The sequence below is a fragment of the Mustela nigripes genome, chromosome 3 (assembly GCF_022355385.1).
Source record: "Mustela nigripes isolate SB6536 chromosome 3, MUSNIG.SB6536, whole genome shotgun sequence".
Taxonomy (NCBI): Eukaryota; Metazoa; Chordata; class Mammalia; order Carnivora; family Mustelidae; genus Mustela; species Mustela nigripes.
Genome location: NC_081559.1, coordinates 65,820,591 through 65,839,902, shown reverse-complemented (window position 1 = coordinate 65,839,902; position 19,312 = coordinate 65,820,591). Strand labels below are relative to the sequence as shown.

The 19,312-nt window shown below is 40.4% G+C and overlaps 1 protein-coding gene across 1 annotated transcript in view; it reads right to left on the bottom strand.

Annotated features, from left to right (window-relative positions):
• MYO3B (myosin IIIB) overlaps nt 1–19,312 on the bottom strand; it is a 376,680-nt gene that overhangs the window by 247,035 nt on the left and 110,333 nt on the right. Inside the window, exon 8 of the mRNA XM_059395489.1 lies at nt 14,302–14,367. Coding sequence (XP_059251472.1) covers nt 14,302–14,367 — 66 coding nt within the window. The remainder of the gene's footprint in view (nt 1–14,301; nt 14,368–19,312) is intronic.

Here is a 19,312-nt window from a genome sequence, read left to right as displayed (position 1 = left end):
GACGCGGGACTCGATCCCAGGACCCTGAGATCATGACCCGAGCCGAAGGCAGCGGCTTAACCCACTGAGCCACCCAGGCGCCCCCAGAGTTTTCTATTAGATCTTTTTTTCCTTCTGTTTTAGAGACTAGGCGTTGTCTTCCTATAATTTTAGTCATTATCCTGCATGTTTAAGATATCTACTTAACTAAAAACTTTCCAGTAGTTCTGTCCTCTTCTTGAGCACAAGAATTTATGCATGCCTTAACCATGAACTGAACACTGCCCCTCCTTGAATTCTGATTGTTTAGATTTTATCCCAAATCATTTTCCTTCTTATGGTTAAAAGTTATTTATTTTACCATTCAGAGTGCTCTATGAAACTATTTCATTTCAAGTGAATTTATGCTTCATTCATTGTGGTGAATAGTTGTCTTTCTTAGCTTAGCCTTTCTTAGCCTCTTCATGTGTTTTGAAATTTCACTTGGCAAGCTCACTTTGAGGAGGAGAATTTTTCCCTCTCACTTTCTTTCTGTGCTCATCCTCTTAATGTATTGACTTTAGGGTTGTGTCTTCTTGGGTCCCTAAGTCTCTTGCCCAGAGCCAGGTTTTAGAATGCCATTTTGTGCTCCTGTCCCAAGGTTTTACTAGGTATATGGAAGAGCTCATCATTGTGGCAGCAGAGGGTCTAGCTGCTTATATATCCTACCACTCTTAGCCAGAAGCTGGCTAAGAGCCATAGTCCTGGGCGTTGGTCAACTGGAGAACACACAGGGGAAACTGCTATAGTTAGAGCACAGCATCATATGACCTCTCCCTTATCCCATTTTCTTCCTCAGCTTCTTTTTATCAGCCTACAAGAACTACCCCACACACAGACTTTAGGCAGGAGTCCAATTCCGGACACTATCTTGCTTGGAGCTCTCTTAGTCTTTTTACCCAGAGGAGCCAAACTTAGAGCCATCACTGCTTGCTTCTGATCCCAGCAGACTTATGACTTCCACTCAGCTGAGCATTTTGTGTTCTTGTTCCATTCTCAATTGTCTCAATATTTAGATTCCTTCCCTCCTTCCCTAGTAATATTTTTGGCCTTTCTTTTTTACATGCCTTTGTTACTTTTTTTGGAAAAGTATAAAGTTAAAGATCCACTTTCACAGAAATTTGTGCATAGAAACAAAGATGAAAATCCTTCAAACTCAAAATTATCCAATAATTTCTTCTGCTTACTGCCCTCCTAAATTGTTTCTTTGGTAATATCTACTGCTCTGAAGAATGTATTAATAATGTATATGACCAAGATTAACATCTAGGAGATATGACCCTGCTCTTATTTTATAGAGAGGAAACAAAGTCTAGGTCATAGGCTTCAAAATCCCCCACTTCTTGATTCTTACCCATCACACCTACATACTTACTCCCTTAAGGTAGCCTCAGCATGGCAATGTTTATGTCAGAAGGAAACTGCGAGGCCAGTAGGTTATCATGTCACTGGCCGTGGTCCTGAAACATCATGAGCCACGCAGACATAACTCTTTATCTTAATCCTGGATTCAGAAATGGCTCCTCTTCAACCTTTCTCTGCAATTCTGAACCTGGTGATGGAGTACATGGTGGTGGAAAATGGGAAAAGTGGGGTGGCACAGAGTCAGTGCGGGGGGATATGGAGCGGAATAGGCAGAAGCCATTGGAAAGGAATAACCACTAAGATTGCCAGGGAAGATTTGTTTTGACATCATTTTCATTTATTCAAAACAACCAAAAAAAGAATCCATAGCTAACTATGGCTACACTTTCAACAAACCTTTTTTTTTTCTTTCTTTTTTCGTCCACTTTTAACAAACCTGTCATGTTTCTGATGGTTGAACTTTTCGTTTTGGTTTGGGAAAGTGTGTTGGGGAGTGCATGAATCACTCTTTTCACCTCACACCCTTTTCCTTAATATTATGTTTGCAGTTATAAAAAGTTTACAAAGACCATGAGTCCTGACACAGAACTTCTAACCCAAGTCTATCATGTGCTGTGTATGATTTTGAACGTATTGCCTCCTCTCTATAATTTTTGGTTCTTTGAAAGGAACTGATGTTTATGGAACATGTGCCATGTGCTAAAAACTGTGCCACACATTGGGGATAACAGCAAATAAGATACGCTTTCTGCTTTCAAGGAATTCACAGCTTGAGTGGGGAAACTGATGAACAAGCGATTTCAGGATAGCTTGACCCATTCCTGTCTGCCCCCCTTGCTATGAATATTTGTGAAAGGTGCCATGCTGATACACAAGAATGAGGGAAATGACCTTTGAATCTTCCTGGGGAATTAAAGGGAAGCACCACTTACTCAATTTTGCTAGAATGTAAAGCAAGTAAGGAGAGAATACTATTGCATATATAGAGTCCATATACTGAGTGACCTTGTGTGTTATTAAAGGCTTTGTGTGTGTTTCATAAGCAATGGAGAGCAACATCATGATTAAAAGTAGGGCATGACTTGATCAGTTTGGCTTTAGGAAAGATCATTCTGTTTTGTGGAGGATGGTTCACAATGACTATGGTCACAGAATAGTAAATAGTAAATAGTAAAATGGAAGCTTTTGCTCTAGTTGCAGTAAGAGATGAACCATCATCCAAAAACACCAGACACCTGTATGATGAAATGTTCTGGGCATCCAAAAGAAGCCAGATAGCAAAACTACCACCCTAAATTGTAGGCTGTAGCCAGTGCTTCTACTCCTAGAACCTCTGTGTGCTCTGGCCCCAGATATCAAGAAGAACAGAAGACCTTATCCAAATACCCTTACTTATGTGGGTATAGGGAAAGAAGAAGGCTTTACAATAGTCTGGTCACCTATGATATGATGTGGGGGTCTGATAGGGAAAACTGTTAAAGATATCTGAACAACCAAACTTGGATCCTCTTCATAGCTCCAAGTGGTAGAGCGTGAGGGAGTAAATTCTGGCATTCTTCCTCAAAGATACAAAGTAATTAACCATAAAAAGGAATGAAATACTTACACATGCTACAACACAGTTGAACCTTCACACATTATGTTAAGTGAAAGACAAACACCAAAAGCCACCTACTGTATGGTTCCATTTATATGAAATATCCTGAATAGGTAAATCCACAGAGTCAGGAAGCAGATTAGTGTTTTTCAGGGGCTACAGGGTGAGGGAAACAGAGAATAACTGCTTAATGGAATAGGGCTTTTTTGGGAGTGATTAAAATGTTTTGGAATTAGATTACGGTGGTTGTACAACACACTGAATGTACTAAATAACATTTAATTGTTCCCTTAAAATGGTCAATATTGATGTAAATTTCACCTAAACACACACACACACACACACACACACACACACAGAGCCCAGAGCATCATGAGCTTGAGAACAAGTCTTGGACTATAATACAGACCTGGGTCTGAATCCTAGATGTCAGTTTCTAGCTGTGAAATATCAGGACAGTCACTTTTTTTCTAAAGGGTTCACCTTGAGCAGTAACCTAAGAATCACTGAAATAATGCATGTGAAGTGCCTTTCACAACATCTGACACATGGCAAGCTTTAAATAAATCTTACTGTTAATATTATCTGTACCCCTTAAACAGACAACCCCAGATTTATTCAACTACTTTAATTTTAACTCTCAGGTATCTTTTAGGCTATACTTGATTTGGCTGAATGTAAGCTTTCTTTCGCTAAATGAGTTTTGCCATGAACAAAGATTTTCATGGAGAACTTGGTTATAATTAAAAAGAAAAGTGGATTTTAGGACCACAAAGGTATAAGGTACCATTATACAGTTACTCCAGTTTAGGGTCACAGAAAATATCACTAAGTGATCATGATCCTCTATCCTGGACATAGCCTCAGAATCCTTCTAACACAGCATTCTAGGAAGGCAATCATGTGGTCAGTCTTGGGGATACAAGATGACACCAATCTTCCCTCTCTTTTTATGTAATTTGTTTCTCTCAGACAGGCACAAATGACAAAGAAGTCTTAGCACTGAATATGAATTTGATTCTTGAAGGCCAGCAAACATTGATAATTATAGAAATACCCCTCTTTCACTATTGGGCAGTAGGCTTGGGAAGAATTTCATACAAACCTTTAACATTTGAAACATATTTAAAAAATAAAACAGAAGGGAAGAAGGAAGGGAAAAAGGAAGGAAGCAATAAGGAAGAAAATGCTATGACTTTATGGTATACTACTAATACTTGACTTTGTGATGATGTTCCACTGTATTAAAATTTTTTACATTTGATCCTTACTGGTAGATCGGTGGACACTGCTATCCTCACCCACAGCTAAGGAAGCAGAGGCTTGGAGAGATCAAATGAGGTATCCTGTAACCACCAAAGCATGGACTGTACTGGTTTCCTAGGGCTGCTGTAACAAGTTACCACCAACTGAGTAGCTTAAACTTGAGGTATTCATTGTCCCACAACTCCGGAGGCTGGAAGTCTGAGATCAAGACTCAATGTTGGTAGGGCAATGCTCTCTCAAAGGTGCTAACGAAGGATTTGGTCCAGGCCTCTCTCCTAGCTTTGCGTTGTCTCTTGGCTTATGGCAGCCTAACTCCAATATTCACATAGCATTCTGTCTGTGTGCATATCTGCATCCAAATTTCCCCTTTTATAAAGATACCAGTTATAATAGTTTAGGGGCCCATCCTACTGCAGTATGATCTCATTCTAATGCATTATATCTGAAATAACCCTATTTCCAAATAAGGTCACATTCTGAGATATTGAGGGTTAGGACTTCCACATATGGAGCTTTAAGGGCCATAATTCAACCTCTAACATAGGTTGATCAAAGCCAAGAATTCTGTACATGTATGAGTAGTACCACTTGAGCCCAAGTGTTTAAGCTTTGGGCTTCCCTTAAAGGAAAGAATTCCCATTATTCACTAAACTATAGCCTTTTAAAGAGAATTCTTCCTTCAAAATCCTTCAATCGTCCTTCACATTAAAAATCAATTATGGAGGGGTACCTGGGTGGCTCAGTTAGTTAAGTATATGCTTTTGGCTCAGGACATGACCCCAGTATCCTTAATCAAGCCCCATATCCAGCTCCCTGCTCAGTGGAGAGTCTGCTTCTCACTCTCCCTCTGCCCCACCCCCAGCTGATGAGTGTGCACATGATTGATCTCCCCACCCTCCCCTTTTCTCTCTCTCTCCCTCTCTCTCATGCTCTTTTTTTTTTTTAAGCCTTTTTTAAAAGTCAATACAGGATTTTCACCCAACTCACTGACCTGGTATGATCCCTATAGCATGTATTTGATGAGGTTCCTTATTTCCTTAGGAGATTCAGAATTACAATACTAGAAGGTCAGCTGGAACCTGGACACATACCCGAAAGGAGATGGAAGACCAAGAGAATCTATGATAGCTCATTATATTTAATATCACTGTTATAAATCTTGAATCTTTTAAAACACACACACACACACAGAGCCCTTTCCTCATTAGTGCCAACAAGCTATGTCTGTTATTTTTATCCCTGCCAGAAATCATCAGTGAGCTGGAAGAAGGTAGTACTGGTGACATGAGCCTTCATTTCCATTTTTAATTAAAAGTCTTACTGACCCAGAGCCAGATTTCCTTCCATACCAGAACCTGTGGAAATTCCACAGTGGAAACTACAGTAGGCAGGAAAGGGAGGAGCAGGCAGAAACCTGGGAGCTTAGCACTGAACGAGAAGATCACAGCTTTTAAGAGAAGATCCAGGAAGGGTGTCAACCTGGCCACCTCATATTCCTACCTTATCCTTACTTTCCCCATCCCTCTCAGGCCCTAGATCAACCTCAGTGGGGATCATGATTGCCCCTTCTCATGACCACTCTGTTGTGACTAATCACCTTGCAGACCCTACTGGCTCTCCTTCCTGACTCTCACATCTCTTTTGCTGATACCACTATTTAGTTATAATAGTCATCATTATCACTCACATTTGTTGAGCTCTCCTTCTACATCTCACTTAGTTCTTGCAGCACTCTAATAAGGTAGAATGATTACAGGCTGTAACCCATCTATACACTCTTCATTCTACTTAAGGACATCATGCTGGTACTATCCTGAGACCAGGGCTGCCCTGTTAGAAGACTACAATTCTTAGCTTCCTTTGTAGCTAGGTGTGGCCATGTGATTGAGTTGTAGCTAATGATATGCTGCATGAAACTGCAAGAAAGTCTTCTTAAAGTAAGGAAACTTTCATTTTTCTCTCCTTCCAGCTGACTGTAATAAGTAGGTAAGTGCTGGAGCTATAGCAGCCATCTTGGCCCATGAGGTGCCCTTGGGAATGGAAATTACACTTAATGGGGTAGCACGAGAGCAGTGCCCACATGGCCTAACTCTCAGATCATTTCATAAGAAATGAAAATAAAAACTTACCTTATTTAAGCCATTGTTATTTGGGATTTTCTATTACAGCAGAATTTGTCTTAATCCCAAGTGGTTATTATATAAATATTAGTACTCCTATTTTACAAATGAGGACATTGAGGCTCAGAAACATTACGTAATTTGTCCAAGGCAAAAAATCTAAGTAGTGGGTGTCTGGATGGCTCAGTCAGTTAAGCATCTGCCTTTGGCTCAAGTTATGATCTCAGAGTCCTGGGATCCAGTCCCGCATTGGGGTCCCTGCTCAACGAGGAGTTTGCCTCTTCCTCTGCCCCTCCCTCTGCTTGTGTGTTTGCTCTTCTCTCAAATAAATAAAATTTTTTTTTTAAAATCTAAGTGGCAATGCTAGAATATAATCTGACTTTAGGTCTAGTGCTCTTAATCTCTCCAACATATATTCTCTAAAAAGTCCCTTTCCCAAACAAAAATACTGGCATCCCCATGTTCAACTGTTCCTTCTCTGTAGCACCTGTCTCCTCCCATCATTAGTTACCAAGCACTATGGGTTCTGCCTCCCAGGATGCAGGTATCCATTTCCTGTCCCCCTGTTCCTTCCCCATGAAGAAACTTGTGGCTGGCTGACAGCAGAGACAGAGGCATTGAGCCTGAGCAAGATGTGCCCTGGGATAGGCGGGGGAAGTAGGACTGTTCGTGGGGCAAACATGAGAAGATAAGTGTACATGCCAGGCACTCCTTCTGTTTTGACTCCTGCTGGAGAAGATTCTCTCAGGTTGAGTTTGAGGGGGTGGTACTGTTGCTGTTCAGAAGGGAGTGGAGGAGTGTGTGTGTGTGTGTGTGTGTGCTGTGCCAGAGCTGTAGAAGTTAGTGACCTGAAACTTCAATAAAGAGAAGGTGGACAGCAGACTGAAACACTCCAGAGGTATTAAAAATGAGAAGGTCATTGACACTTATTTTTCAGAACAAAAGGTCTCTTATTTATTACTAAAACTACTAGTACTAAAGCTAAGAAACAAAGAAATAATTTTCCCAGTAAAACATGTCCAAGTATGCAGATAGCAGTGATGTTTGTAGTTTGATATAGTATGCTGCTAGTGACTTTGCCACAACATAAATATATGTGGCATCTCATGTGGTATTCCTTATAGATCCAGTTTCATTCTTTTCTAATATCTCCTCTTGGAATTGTACCTGATTTTAGTATAAGTTTTCATTTGAAACCACTGGGGAATGGGAAAATTCCACTTTTGTTTCTTGGCCAGGAATTCCTAGACCAAATGCACAGACCAAATGCACAGACCAAATGCAAAGAATAATAAAAATAATAACTATTGTTGATTATGAACACTGAAACAAGTTTTGGGGGGTTCAAATCCCAGCTCCCCTACTTACTAACTGTGGTCTTAGAACTCTTGACCTCTTTCTATGTCAATTTTCTGTAAAATGGAGGTATTAGAACTGCCTCATAGGACTATGAGAATTACCTTCATTACATGACATGTAAAGAACAGAGCTTAGCATGAGTAAGTTATTTGCCAGGTTGTACAGACACATTATATAATTTAATCCTTACAATAACCCTTTGAGTAAGGTCTTCTCTCTCCCAGCTTGACAAATGAGGACTAAGGGTCAGAGAGATTAAATACCTTCCCTAGAGGGGCACATCTAGTAAGTGACACAGCAGAATGCACACACTGCTTTTCTTGATGAACCAGGCGGTGCTCTGGGGAAGGGAGGGGTGAACAAGCTATGGGCAGAAGTATGAGTCATGCCCACCACCCCCGCCCCAAACCCACACCTTATGTATGGACACAAAACACAGCTCACCATCACTTCTGTTGACTTCAACTGTAGACACTCTTTGATTTATATTATGAAATTTTAGTGTGAATTTAAAAAAAGAGGAAAGAGAGAAAAACCAGTATGAGGTAAATGGAACAGAATATCACCTAGGATAACCCTATCTAAAAGTCACCTGACATAATGGTGAAATCTACGACATATGCTACAGATCTGATTTCTTGCAAGATCCAAACCCAGAATTTGTTGGGAGACAAATAGAATATGCTGCTTAGAGTCTGGATTATCCACTTTACTATGCCTCTTGCTGCTGCTGCTGCTGCTTCTTCTTCTTCTTCTTCTGTTTAGATTTTATTTATTTATTTGAGAGGAAGGGAATGAGAGAGAGAGAGAGCATGAGAGGGGGAAGGTCAGAGGGAGATGCAAACTCCCTGATGAGCAGGGAGCCTCATGCGGGACTCAATCTTGGGACTTCAGGATCATGACCTGAGTCAAAGGCAGTCGCTTAACCAACTGAGCCACCCAGGTGGCCTCTTGCTTCTTTCAGATAAGGCTAAAACCCTTCATTGCTAAGGTTTCTACGATAACAGTATATTTCAGATATATGTGGGCACTGTACCATGTTCCAAGCTCCAAATCACACTGAACCACTTTTTGGTTTACATCATGAGAAAATCAGATTTTACTGGCTGAGTTTCTAAGTAGGGTCTAAGGGGGATCAAATCAGGCCCTTGGTGCCTTTAGATGATGTATTAGGTAATCTAAATTAGACATTCTTCAGGGAAACATAACCTTGAAACACACAGCTTTATCTGTTCTTTTCATGAAGAGGGGGGAAAAAACCAATTTCTCAGGATGAGAAAGAAGTTGGGTTGCATTTGTAAGTATATTGATCAATATATGTTAAGAGGGGAGAGAAGGATTTGGGGGTGCTTTAAATTAGAATTTTTTAAATTTTGTGCTTCTACGTGAGTTTTTATTAATTCACTAATTCCCTAGCTCAAGAGATGCTAATTAATTCAAGAAGCCATAATAGCTAATCATTGGCTAAATAAATCTAAAATGGAGAGAGTCTGTCACTGGAGATACCACTGCTCATTTTAATTAAAATTACCAATTTGTAAAGTAATGTAAATAAAGGTTATTGTATCCTTCCACTCCAGGAAGTATTAACCCTTTGCATGGCCACCCAAATCTAACAAGACTTAAAAAGCCGAGAATATTTGTGGAGCTTAATCAATAAACTGATTTAGGATATTTATCATTCCAAGTGTGTTATTCATGGACATTATAAAAACCATACGGGGGGCACCTGGGTGGCTCAGTGGGTTAAAGCCTCTGCTTTCGGCTCAGGTCAGGATCCCAGGGTCCTGGGATCGAGCCCCACATCGGGCTCTCTGCTCAGCAGGGAGCCTGCTTCCTCCTCTCTCTCTGTCTGCCTCTCTGCCTACTTGTGATCTCTGTCTGTCAAATAAATAAATAAATCTTTAAAAAAAAAAAAAAGCCATACGGAATAAAGCTGCCTTGACATATAATAGGGGATGGAGAAGAGCTAAGAGTGGTTGCCTCGAAGGAAATACAATCAATGTGAAGGGAGCAACCACCCCAAAATAAATGATTACCTTTATAAACATTCAGGCCTAAGGAAAAGCAAATGTTCCAGCTCTGAGTTTCCATTTTTAAGGAATAAATTTATGCAAATGTGCATTAGTTCTAGCGGTTTTGTAGCTCAGAGTGATCACACCTTGTTAACATGCAATACAACTGCTTGTAGCCACGTGAATGTCATTTGGAGGGATAGAAAAGGCCGCCTCTTCATTACATGACTAAATGGTAAGGGTTAGCCGCAAAGCTCACCCTGGGATACGGATACACCTGCATGCTTAGCAGCTCAAGCCATCCAACCCAAGAAAGCGGTGTGTGTTGGAGACCATATAGTGTGAGTCATCACTAAATCCTAAACTGAGAAGCCTTGGTGCTCCTGGTAGATTCACCCTTACCTCAGAGAAATCCTTCTATATTGTCTCTCCGATCAGCTCAGGAGTTGATGATAAAGTCCTAAAACTAATTCCTAATAAAACCCCAAAATTTTAGACACAAAATGAAAAAGCATAGTTCACAGATACCTTTTAGACAATGGTTGGGGAAGTATTATAGTTTAGTCAAAGACATGAAATTAGTTTGAATTGGAAAAAAAAATGATATCCTTTGGGATGAAGGTGAAGCTGGCAAAGGAAAATTACTGTCATCTTGTCAAAAGGCTACTTCTGAATGGAGCCTCAGTCTGGCTGGTACCTGAACCAGATAAACTTGTTATGCAAATAGCTTTAGCCATAGGGGAAAGGGCTGATAGTGAAATCTCTACAAAGTCAACCATACATTACATGGGTGACCAAAAACACCAGGCAGGGTCCTAGCATATGGATAAAAAGCAGTGCAGAATTTATGTGAGGATCATGTTTAATTTATCATAACTATGCTGTCAGGAGTCATGCTTTGACAAATGCATAACTAACACATATAAATGAGTCAATTATCACTAACGACCAAAGGTTCAGAACCAAACTGATGTTTCTTTTCTTTTCTTTTTTTTTTAAACCACAAAACATGTTTACTGGTAAGATTTGTGACCTTCTTAAAATCTCTCCTACTGTCTCCAAATTAAAAAGACTGGAAACCTAAAAAACAACAAGCCACCTCCTAGCACTCATGTCCTGCCCCCCCACCTCATGTACATTCATATTCATTCCCCCTCTCATTCACACACACACACACACACACTCTCTCTCTGTCTCTCGCTCACACACACACATCCTGTCCCCTGTCTACACAGCTATGATCAGTAGGCTACAGCCAGGTCAATCCCTTTGGACCACCACACCAATCAATGAGAAGTCATACAGGTCCTTGGTAAGTGGTGACCAACGTGGACCAAAAAAGATCAAGATTATTGACTCACCTCTGCTATGATTTAGCAGTCGCATGGGGATAGGGTATTAAGAGTTTTAAAGCTGCTAAAGAATTTCTAGTCCTGTTTAGAGAGAATCAGTTTATTTACCTTAATACAATGCATTGTTATTCAGTCTACAATGGGAATTCAAACAATTATCTGAAAAATTCCAGCTAAAAACACCTTTCCTGAAATTACCAGAAAATCATCTTCCCCACCCCGGTCCCACCAATAATGAGAAGTTTATAATCTGAAGGCCTTAATCCTCTATCCTGCTCCCAGTTCTCTCCCAATATGAGCAAGATAAGTATAAAAGCAAACCAAGGCTCTCTCTTTAAATAGACATTTCTAACCCAGTGAGTGTCATTGTTTGTATTTCATTAGAGATTTGAATAAACAGAATGAAATAGTAAAGTCAAACTCAATTGGTAGGGGAATGACAGTCTGGGGTATGCAGGCTCACCTGTGTAACCAAAGGTTATTATTTGGGCAGGTTTCTATCTAAAGATACAAAATATAATAATTAGTCCCTAATCTTGAGGCTCATATTCCTAAAAATCTTGTAAAAAAGGAACTCATGGCTGAGGAATTGAAGATGGCATGGGGAAAGCAGGATTAGGAGCTGAAGTCAGGAAAGAATCTATGAACAACTATAATACAGAATATTTTCACTAATAAAACCATTAAGGGCAATTCATTAAGTAAACAGAAGACGGAGGACACTTTTCCATATCTTAAATTAGTGGTAAGGCACACAAATCACTTGATTTCTATTTACCTTCACAGGTTCATAAGAACGTTTTCAGACTCCCTCTCCTGCCATTTCAACAAGATGCTTTTGTTTTGCCCCGATAGTATGCATACTAAAGGCATCGATTTTTGTGTTCTGTCTTCCATTCTCATATCAAGATCCTCCAAGTCTAAAGCAAATCCGAATGAGTGCATCTGGAGTTCTCAGTGTTTGGAAAAACAAGCATATTTAAATGGGCATATAATAGGATCCTGCCACAAAGATAAATCAATAGTTGGAAGGTATTTCCACACTGTTTAACCCTGAGAGTCCCAACCCCAGCATCAAGTATGAACCTTTATTCCCAAGTCCATCTAAGCAATATCGTGCTTGGTTTAAGAACATGAATATACGCTCGAAAATATATATAGAAGATAAAATTTGGTGAGTCAAGTCACATTTTAGAAGCATCACAAGAGCTTGGTATAGGAAGGCCTATTTGTGAATATGTAATGGATTTTTCTAGGCCAACAGCTTCAAGAAGGTCAATCAAGGGAATCTGTATGCAGCAATGGAACAAAAAGGAAAACTCTTTAAATCCAGCCTTTGCTAGCAAAATCACTGGAACCCAGAGGCCCTGGATTTCTCTCCCTGGGGTGTATTCCCAGCTACCAGGGTGTCTTGAGTTCTCCAGTTCTCTCTGCCTCCCCCTTTGGCTCCCAAATCCCAGGAGGTGCCTCATCCTCTGCTCCTACATGAGCATCATCCCTCTTGCTCTATCTGTTGCTCCACTCACTATTGCCTGACATTGTCACCTTGAGCTGTGGCTGCTTCTGCATTCCTCAGGCTTTATAGAAACACCAGAGTGGGGACTGGAGGGGTGAGGAAATGCCCTGGCCTTGAATTTCATGGTCACATTCCAATACAGCCTTGCTTGGTAGAGTTCTTGGAGTACTGAGAAAGATGGAACAAGTCCAGGAGGGGCTGGACAAGCAAACAATTTTAGGGACTGTGAACTATGATGCATTTGAAACAAAAATTAAATATAGGATTACAACTCTTTCTACTAATCCTTGGAGTCAAGTATATTTTGAAATCCAGAGTTTTATAAAATTTTAGAAATATAAACCAGTGCATTTACTGTATGTTACATAACATTCCCCAGCAGGATCTGGGGCAGCACACTATAATCAAACACATTAATAAATCTGCAACAATTCACATGAATATTCACACCGAGTGAGATAAATAATGACTATAAATAGTTTCACTTCAGTTTAGGTCATGTGTTGCCACAAAATCAGTTCACATAAGGCCAGGGCCTGTAGCTAAATGAGTCAAGTACAAAAACAAAAACAAACAAACAAAAAAAAACAAAAAAAAAACCGCTTTCATTTCTCAGAGCTTTTTGGATTCTAGAATTGTGGATAAAGAATTACTGATCTGTATGATGAGAGTAGGGAAGATAATCAAGGGACTCAGTTTCTTTCATTGCCCTGCTTTTCTAAGGAAGCTAAGTCTACACATAAGCATAAATTAGAGTAATTTGTGTTGACCCTTCCTATGTACTGTTGATGAGCTATTTGGGGCACTTCTTTTCTCCTCCCATGACCTCTGAACACCTTGTTTGATCTACTAAATTCTGAGCACACCTCTCCCCAGTCCCTGTACCTGGATATGCCTTGTAATGCTTCATCTGGATTTCTGCCCACACAGTTCATCAGGCCCCTAGCCTGATGAACACAGTCTCCTCTAACATCTTCCCCATATCTGTGTGGTCTTCTACCAGACCAGGGGCCAGGCCAGAAGCTCATATTCCCAGAACTGAGTCACCATCCTGTTGGAGTTACTATTGGTTTTGCTCCTGTCGTAGTCCCATTCTGTCTTGCCTAGCTCCTGGTAACATAGCTCCCATTGGACACGCCACCCCTCACTTGGGTTTTCATCTTGTTCTGCCCACCTTGAGCCTTGGATGAATCTGTTCACCTTGGTTCCTCAGGCCAGAGATCCCACTGTACCCGCTCAGTCATCTTGGGAACTGGAGCTGTGTTCCCACCCCTGGATCCTAGAGCAAAGCCCAACTTCCAAGCTTTAAGACCCCAGTTGAAGGCTGCCACCCTCTGTCTCTTCCCCGGGTCTAGTGTGCACATCACAGTTTCAGATATTGAGTGTCATTCCTTATTAAAAATGCCACTGGCAGTATTTGCCCAAGGACAAATAGATTAGATAAATGTGAGTAGATTCTCAGATAAATGTGACCCATAGGATCAGATCTGATTATAGTCAAAAGTCAAATGGAACTCCCTATTTTTCAAATCCTACAGAAGCATCTTCTATCATTTACTGGAACAAATTCTGTGTCATAACATGCTAAAAGGCAATAACAACTTCTAGTGCCAAGTAAATTCCACAGCTTGGATTTCCAATCACTGTTCAAGGCCTTGCTGGATAAGCAATTTTTAGTGGAAGAAATACTCACTGTGAAATAAAGTGGTTGAATTCCTCACACCATTCTTCTGGATGAAGTAAAGTAGGTGGAGGATTTCTGAAAAACAAAAGCAATTTTTTCTTATTAAAAAAAAGTGTTTAATTAAAGGCAAAATATCAATTTGTCTTTACTGATATTGTTCTAAATAGCTCTGATAAAATGCATTCTGTTTCTTCCTAGGTGGAAGTCATTCATTAGTGATAAATTACAAAGTGCCAGCCCCTATTCATTTAGTCCTTCATTTTCACTGATTAAAGGCCTACTATGTCCATGGCTTTTTCCAGGAGCTGTAAGAGTTACACAGATCAGGGCCGTTCTCCAAGAAGACACTAATGAGGGGCGAGGCAAGCACACGACCACTATAACTGACAGCTGAGTATTATTAAAGCCATAAGAAAGAAAGCTATAAACCTAGTGCTAGCGGCTTTAGAGAAATTTTACAAGGATTTTCAGATCATTATATTACCATGTGAATTAATTATGTGATACATTTAAAGTACACTCATACATTCGTTAGTCAAATTTTTAACTATTTCCTCCTGTATGTCAACTTCTGCAATAAGCACTGGAGAAAGCAAAACAGCTCAGGCAGTGTTCCAGACCCTATGGGGTCCCTGGGTAGAGATGATGACAGACAAATAACATAACTAAGTACTGGAGGTTCAAGAGAACTAGAGAGTTGCAGAAAGACTCTGGTAACCAGGCAACTTCCTGAGAAGGCAGGTGAGAAGACAGGATAAGGGGAAGGTAAGGGCTCTGCATTTGGCTTAGTATTTACCCAGAGATTAAATTTTAAAACCTAACTGACATTACTTTTAATTGGTAAGTGCTTTTTTCCTGGCCATAAATGGAAGTAGGGGCTTCTGAGCAAATCAAGCACACCAAACAGAGAAAGTTATGTTTCTGAATATCTAAGATATGACTGCAAACCTTAAACACATTACATATGTTATCTTTGTTTTCATCTGGGTTCTAACTGCTTCCTAAAGCCATAGATTGCTTAGTTTCAATAGGTGGAAGAATGGGAAGCAGTGAGAATGACAGAAATTTTTAAAAAGTATCAGATAATGTTATTGCAATTTGCCTCTCAATACCCTGTCTCCTCTCATTTTTTTTAAGTACTATTTTTATTCTGACACAATGCTGCCATATAAAGACTACATTTTCCTGAGTTTCTTGCAGCAAGATATGCCCATGTGACTGAGTTCTGGCCAATGATAAAACTGTTCAGTGGTGTTTCTAGGAACCCTTCTTAAAAGAGGGGAGATACGCCATCTTCCTTCTTCTCCCTTACTGCTTCCTGGAGTATGGATGTGATGGCTGGAGCTTGAGCAGCCATTTTGGACATGAGGTAAACCTGAAAATGAGAGCTGTAAGTGGAGTATGGCAAAGAAGATAGGTAGGAAACTGGATTCATGATGACATGTCAAGCTGTTGTACAAGCTCTAGACTGCTTCCCATTAGTCTTCCTTACCAGGATAGAAATAAATGTACGTCATTTTTAGGCCATTGTTATAATGTAATTAATCATAAGTAAGCCAATAATAGTTCAGAGTTTTATCCTATCACATGATGAGAACATAAGTTGATAAATGATATAGAAATACACAAAGATATGTGGGAGCATAATTAAGGAAAAAATTTACCCAATCTGTTAAGTCCCAGAAGACTTTCTGAAGAAGATGAGCTTAAACGGATCCCTTAAGATTAGGATGGATTTTTCAAGACAGAAAAGAGGGAAGCCACAACAGGCTTAGAAAACAACATGTGCCAAGTCACAGAAGCACAAAAAAGTCTGGGAAGTTCAAAGAATATGAGTAATTTTTTGAGGCTAGACTCTAGGATTCTTCTGGATCTAGAGAGAGAGAGAGCAGGAGGGAAGGAAGAGTGATAAGAGAGAAGTATATGACTTCTCTGTTACGCATTAGAATTTAATTACCTTTCAGATCTTCTGATTCAAAGACCCAAAGGAAAATTATTTGTGTGCCCAGCTAGAAAAGGCAGCTCAAGGTTGCCCTTCAGTTATTTTGGAGGCTGCCTCTATCTCATTCATTTTATTCAACAATATTCGCCTTTATCCTTCCCTTATATTTTTTAAATAATAAAAATACCATCATATAACTTCTGCTTCTGGGCTTATTTGAACTGACCTGTTCTTACTGGCTCCAGCTCTTTGAGGTCCCAGCTGTGGGCCTCAGTGTGGCCTCTCTCAGTGAGATTATCCTACATCCTCTTTTAGAGCCCTTTCCTGAACTTGAACTTTCCTTGCTCTTCTTAGGTTTTCTCCTTCTGTTTTCACTGAGGTCAGTTCCACAGAGAAGACATGCTTAAGCAATTTACTATCTAATAGACTTAATCCACCCTAAAGCAATTAACCATGACCAAGAAGTCACTTGTAGACAGAATAAACAGACTTCATTAAAACAACCTTAGTAGGCTCAACACTGGCCAGCTGAGCATGAAGGGACAGCCCTCTGTTGCAATTAAAGAGTGACCCAGCAAGAGTCCACTGGAGAAATGGATGGCAAGCGTCCACTCCTGTGCAGAGAACACTGCACTTTCCTGCTTTCAATCTGGTTATCAGCAGGAACTACAGGCTGGGGCAATGGGTTCCTGAGCTGGCCTGAACCTCTGCAGCAAAGCATAGAGGAAAGAGCAGGAGATCACCACTCACCCAGACCATCACCAGTCCCTGGTGGCCTCACATGAACCCCACACAAGGAAACTTCTTGGAAGCTCCAGCATCATAGGAATTTGGTTTCAGAGAAGCTTATTAGACCTTGTAGGTAGGTGCTCTGTCTTTCCTGGAGTCAATCTATCACACTCAGGTTCAGTAAATAGAGATCTTGTGAAAGACGATTATCTGTATGTAATGAAAACTAAAAGGGATTTGAAAGGCTTTATGGTACTTTGTTTGCAATAGCAATATAAATTCTAGTACTCTTGCCATCCAGAAGGAGTACCAAAAAGTAACAGTAGTACCTTTTTGGCTATTAGTACCACAGATGCAAGCTGCAACCCTGTCTAGCAGGTCTCTCTCCAAAAGGAGAGATGCTTCATGTTCAGTGTGATGGGAGAGTCAGTGCGCGTAGCCGTGATTCAGAGACAAGCAGGCATCCCCCACTTACACGTATGGATGCCAAGAGCCTGCAGAATGGATGAATGGTGAGTGGCCGGAAGGACTGTGAATCTAAATAACCAGCTCTCATTTGGATAATGTTTATAAACATACATTTTGTTTTTTGAAAAAAGGCAAAAAGCAAAAATAGTGGTCAGTGTTTGTTTTGCAGCAAGCCATTATAGGGACAGTGCAAATCCCAAGCAATGAAAGAGGCCCCACCAAGCTCCTTTCCTCGGAACTACACTCAACTTCTCAGCATCACCCTGTCATAGCCTTGAATCCTGTCTGGGAACATCTGTATTTTGTCTCGATTGATGTTGTGTGTCCGTTACCAATATGTGTCCTAAGGCATCAGAAAAGCCTTTGGTCTTGGAATGCTCAAAAATTTTTCTGTATAAATTAATGGCAATTGCTTCTTCGTTTTACATTATTTTGGCTCAAAAAAGATTTCATAGGAACACTCTACTTTTCAGGTAGCAGGGGAAACCTGCATTTGATCTGAGTTTTGCCTGCCTGAATTTTACTCCTGTGATTTGGACCCCAAGTTCAATTTCTATAAAGATGATCTGCTGCACACAGACAGTATTAGGGCTAGATGAGACTAGGAGGAATGGGGTGATATTAAAGAGAGTCCCGAACCTATTATTTACCCATTTTTTACCTGGGTCCAGCAAACACAATGGGAATCAAGTTAACCTTCTTCTCCCAAAGCCTAATAAACTGCTTTTCTGAACAGCTACACTGAATTCATTCTAGTTCCTGCAATGGAGAAGGAGCTGGCTGGGGCAAGCACCTGGCCTTTGGGTAGCCAATCCCCATTTAAACCATTGACCTATGCCGGAGCATGATGCAGAATGATAATCTGGGTCAATGTGATTCTCTCTAGGTTTTTTCCCTACCTTGAACCGAAAAAAATTAACACAAAACTAACAAAAGAATGAAGGAGTTTAGAAAGAGAGCTGAAGCTAAAAGATCCATGATGACAGGGAAGATGGGAAAGGTCACAGAGCACAATGAACACACTAAAGTTTTAGGAAGCAGAAACTATGAGTAGGCAGAAAACCAGGGAATGAGGAGAAAACAGGCCAGGGAGAGGAGAAAGAAAGAAATGTGTCACAAAGAAACTGAGACCCGGTAGGCTATTCTTGAGTTCCTTTATTGAGTGCTGCTCTCTCTGGTGCGTCTAGAATATTATTGGCCCCAGCATTCTGTTCTTGGCCCTATTCTCTTCCCATTCTCCACATTAATTGAGAGCTCACTACATGTCAATGGCTCCCTAATTTCTATCTCCTGCCTTGACTTCTCCTCTGCATCCAACTACTTTCTAGATGATCCATTTTTATTTCCCAGGGGCACCTCAAAGTCAGCATGTTCAAAACCAAACTTCTCTTCTTCCCCTAAATCTGCATTCCACTTGGTTGTTAGAGTCAGAAACTTGGGTTCTACACTCTCCCATAACCCCACATCCAATTGGAGAAGGCAGAAAAATGGCTCCCAAAGAAGTCCACATTCTAATGCCCAGAACCTATGAATACTCTACCTTCCACTGAAAAGGGACTTTGCCGATGTGGTTAAGGTTAAGGACATGAAGGATTACCTTAAATTATCTGGATGGACTCAATTTAAACTCTAGTCCTTTAGTTTTTGTTTTGTTTTGCTTTTTATTTATTTTTTTTTTTTAAGATTTATTTACTCATTTGAGAGAGAAAGAGCAGGAACATTGTGGGGAGGGGCAGAGAGAGAGAAAGAATCTCCATCAGATTCCCCACTGAGTGAGGAGCATGACATGGGGCTCGATCCTTTGTCCCTAAGACCACAACCTAAGCTGAAATCAAGAGTCAGATGCCCAACTAACTGAGCCACCTAGGTGCCCCAATCTCT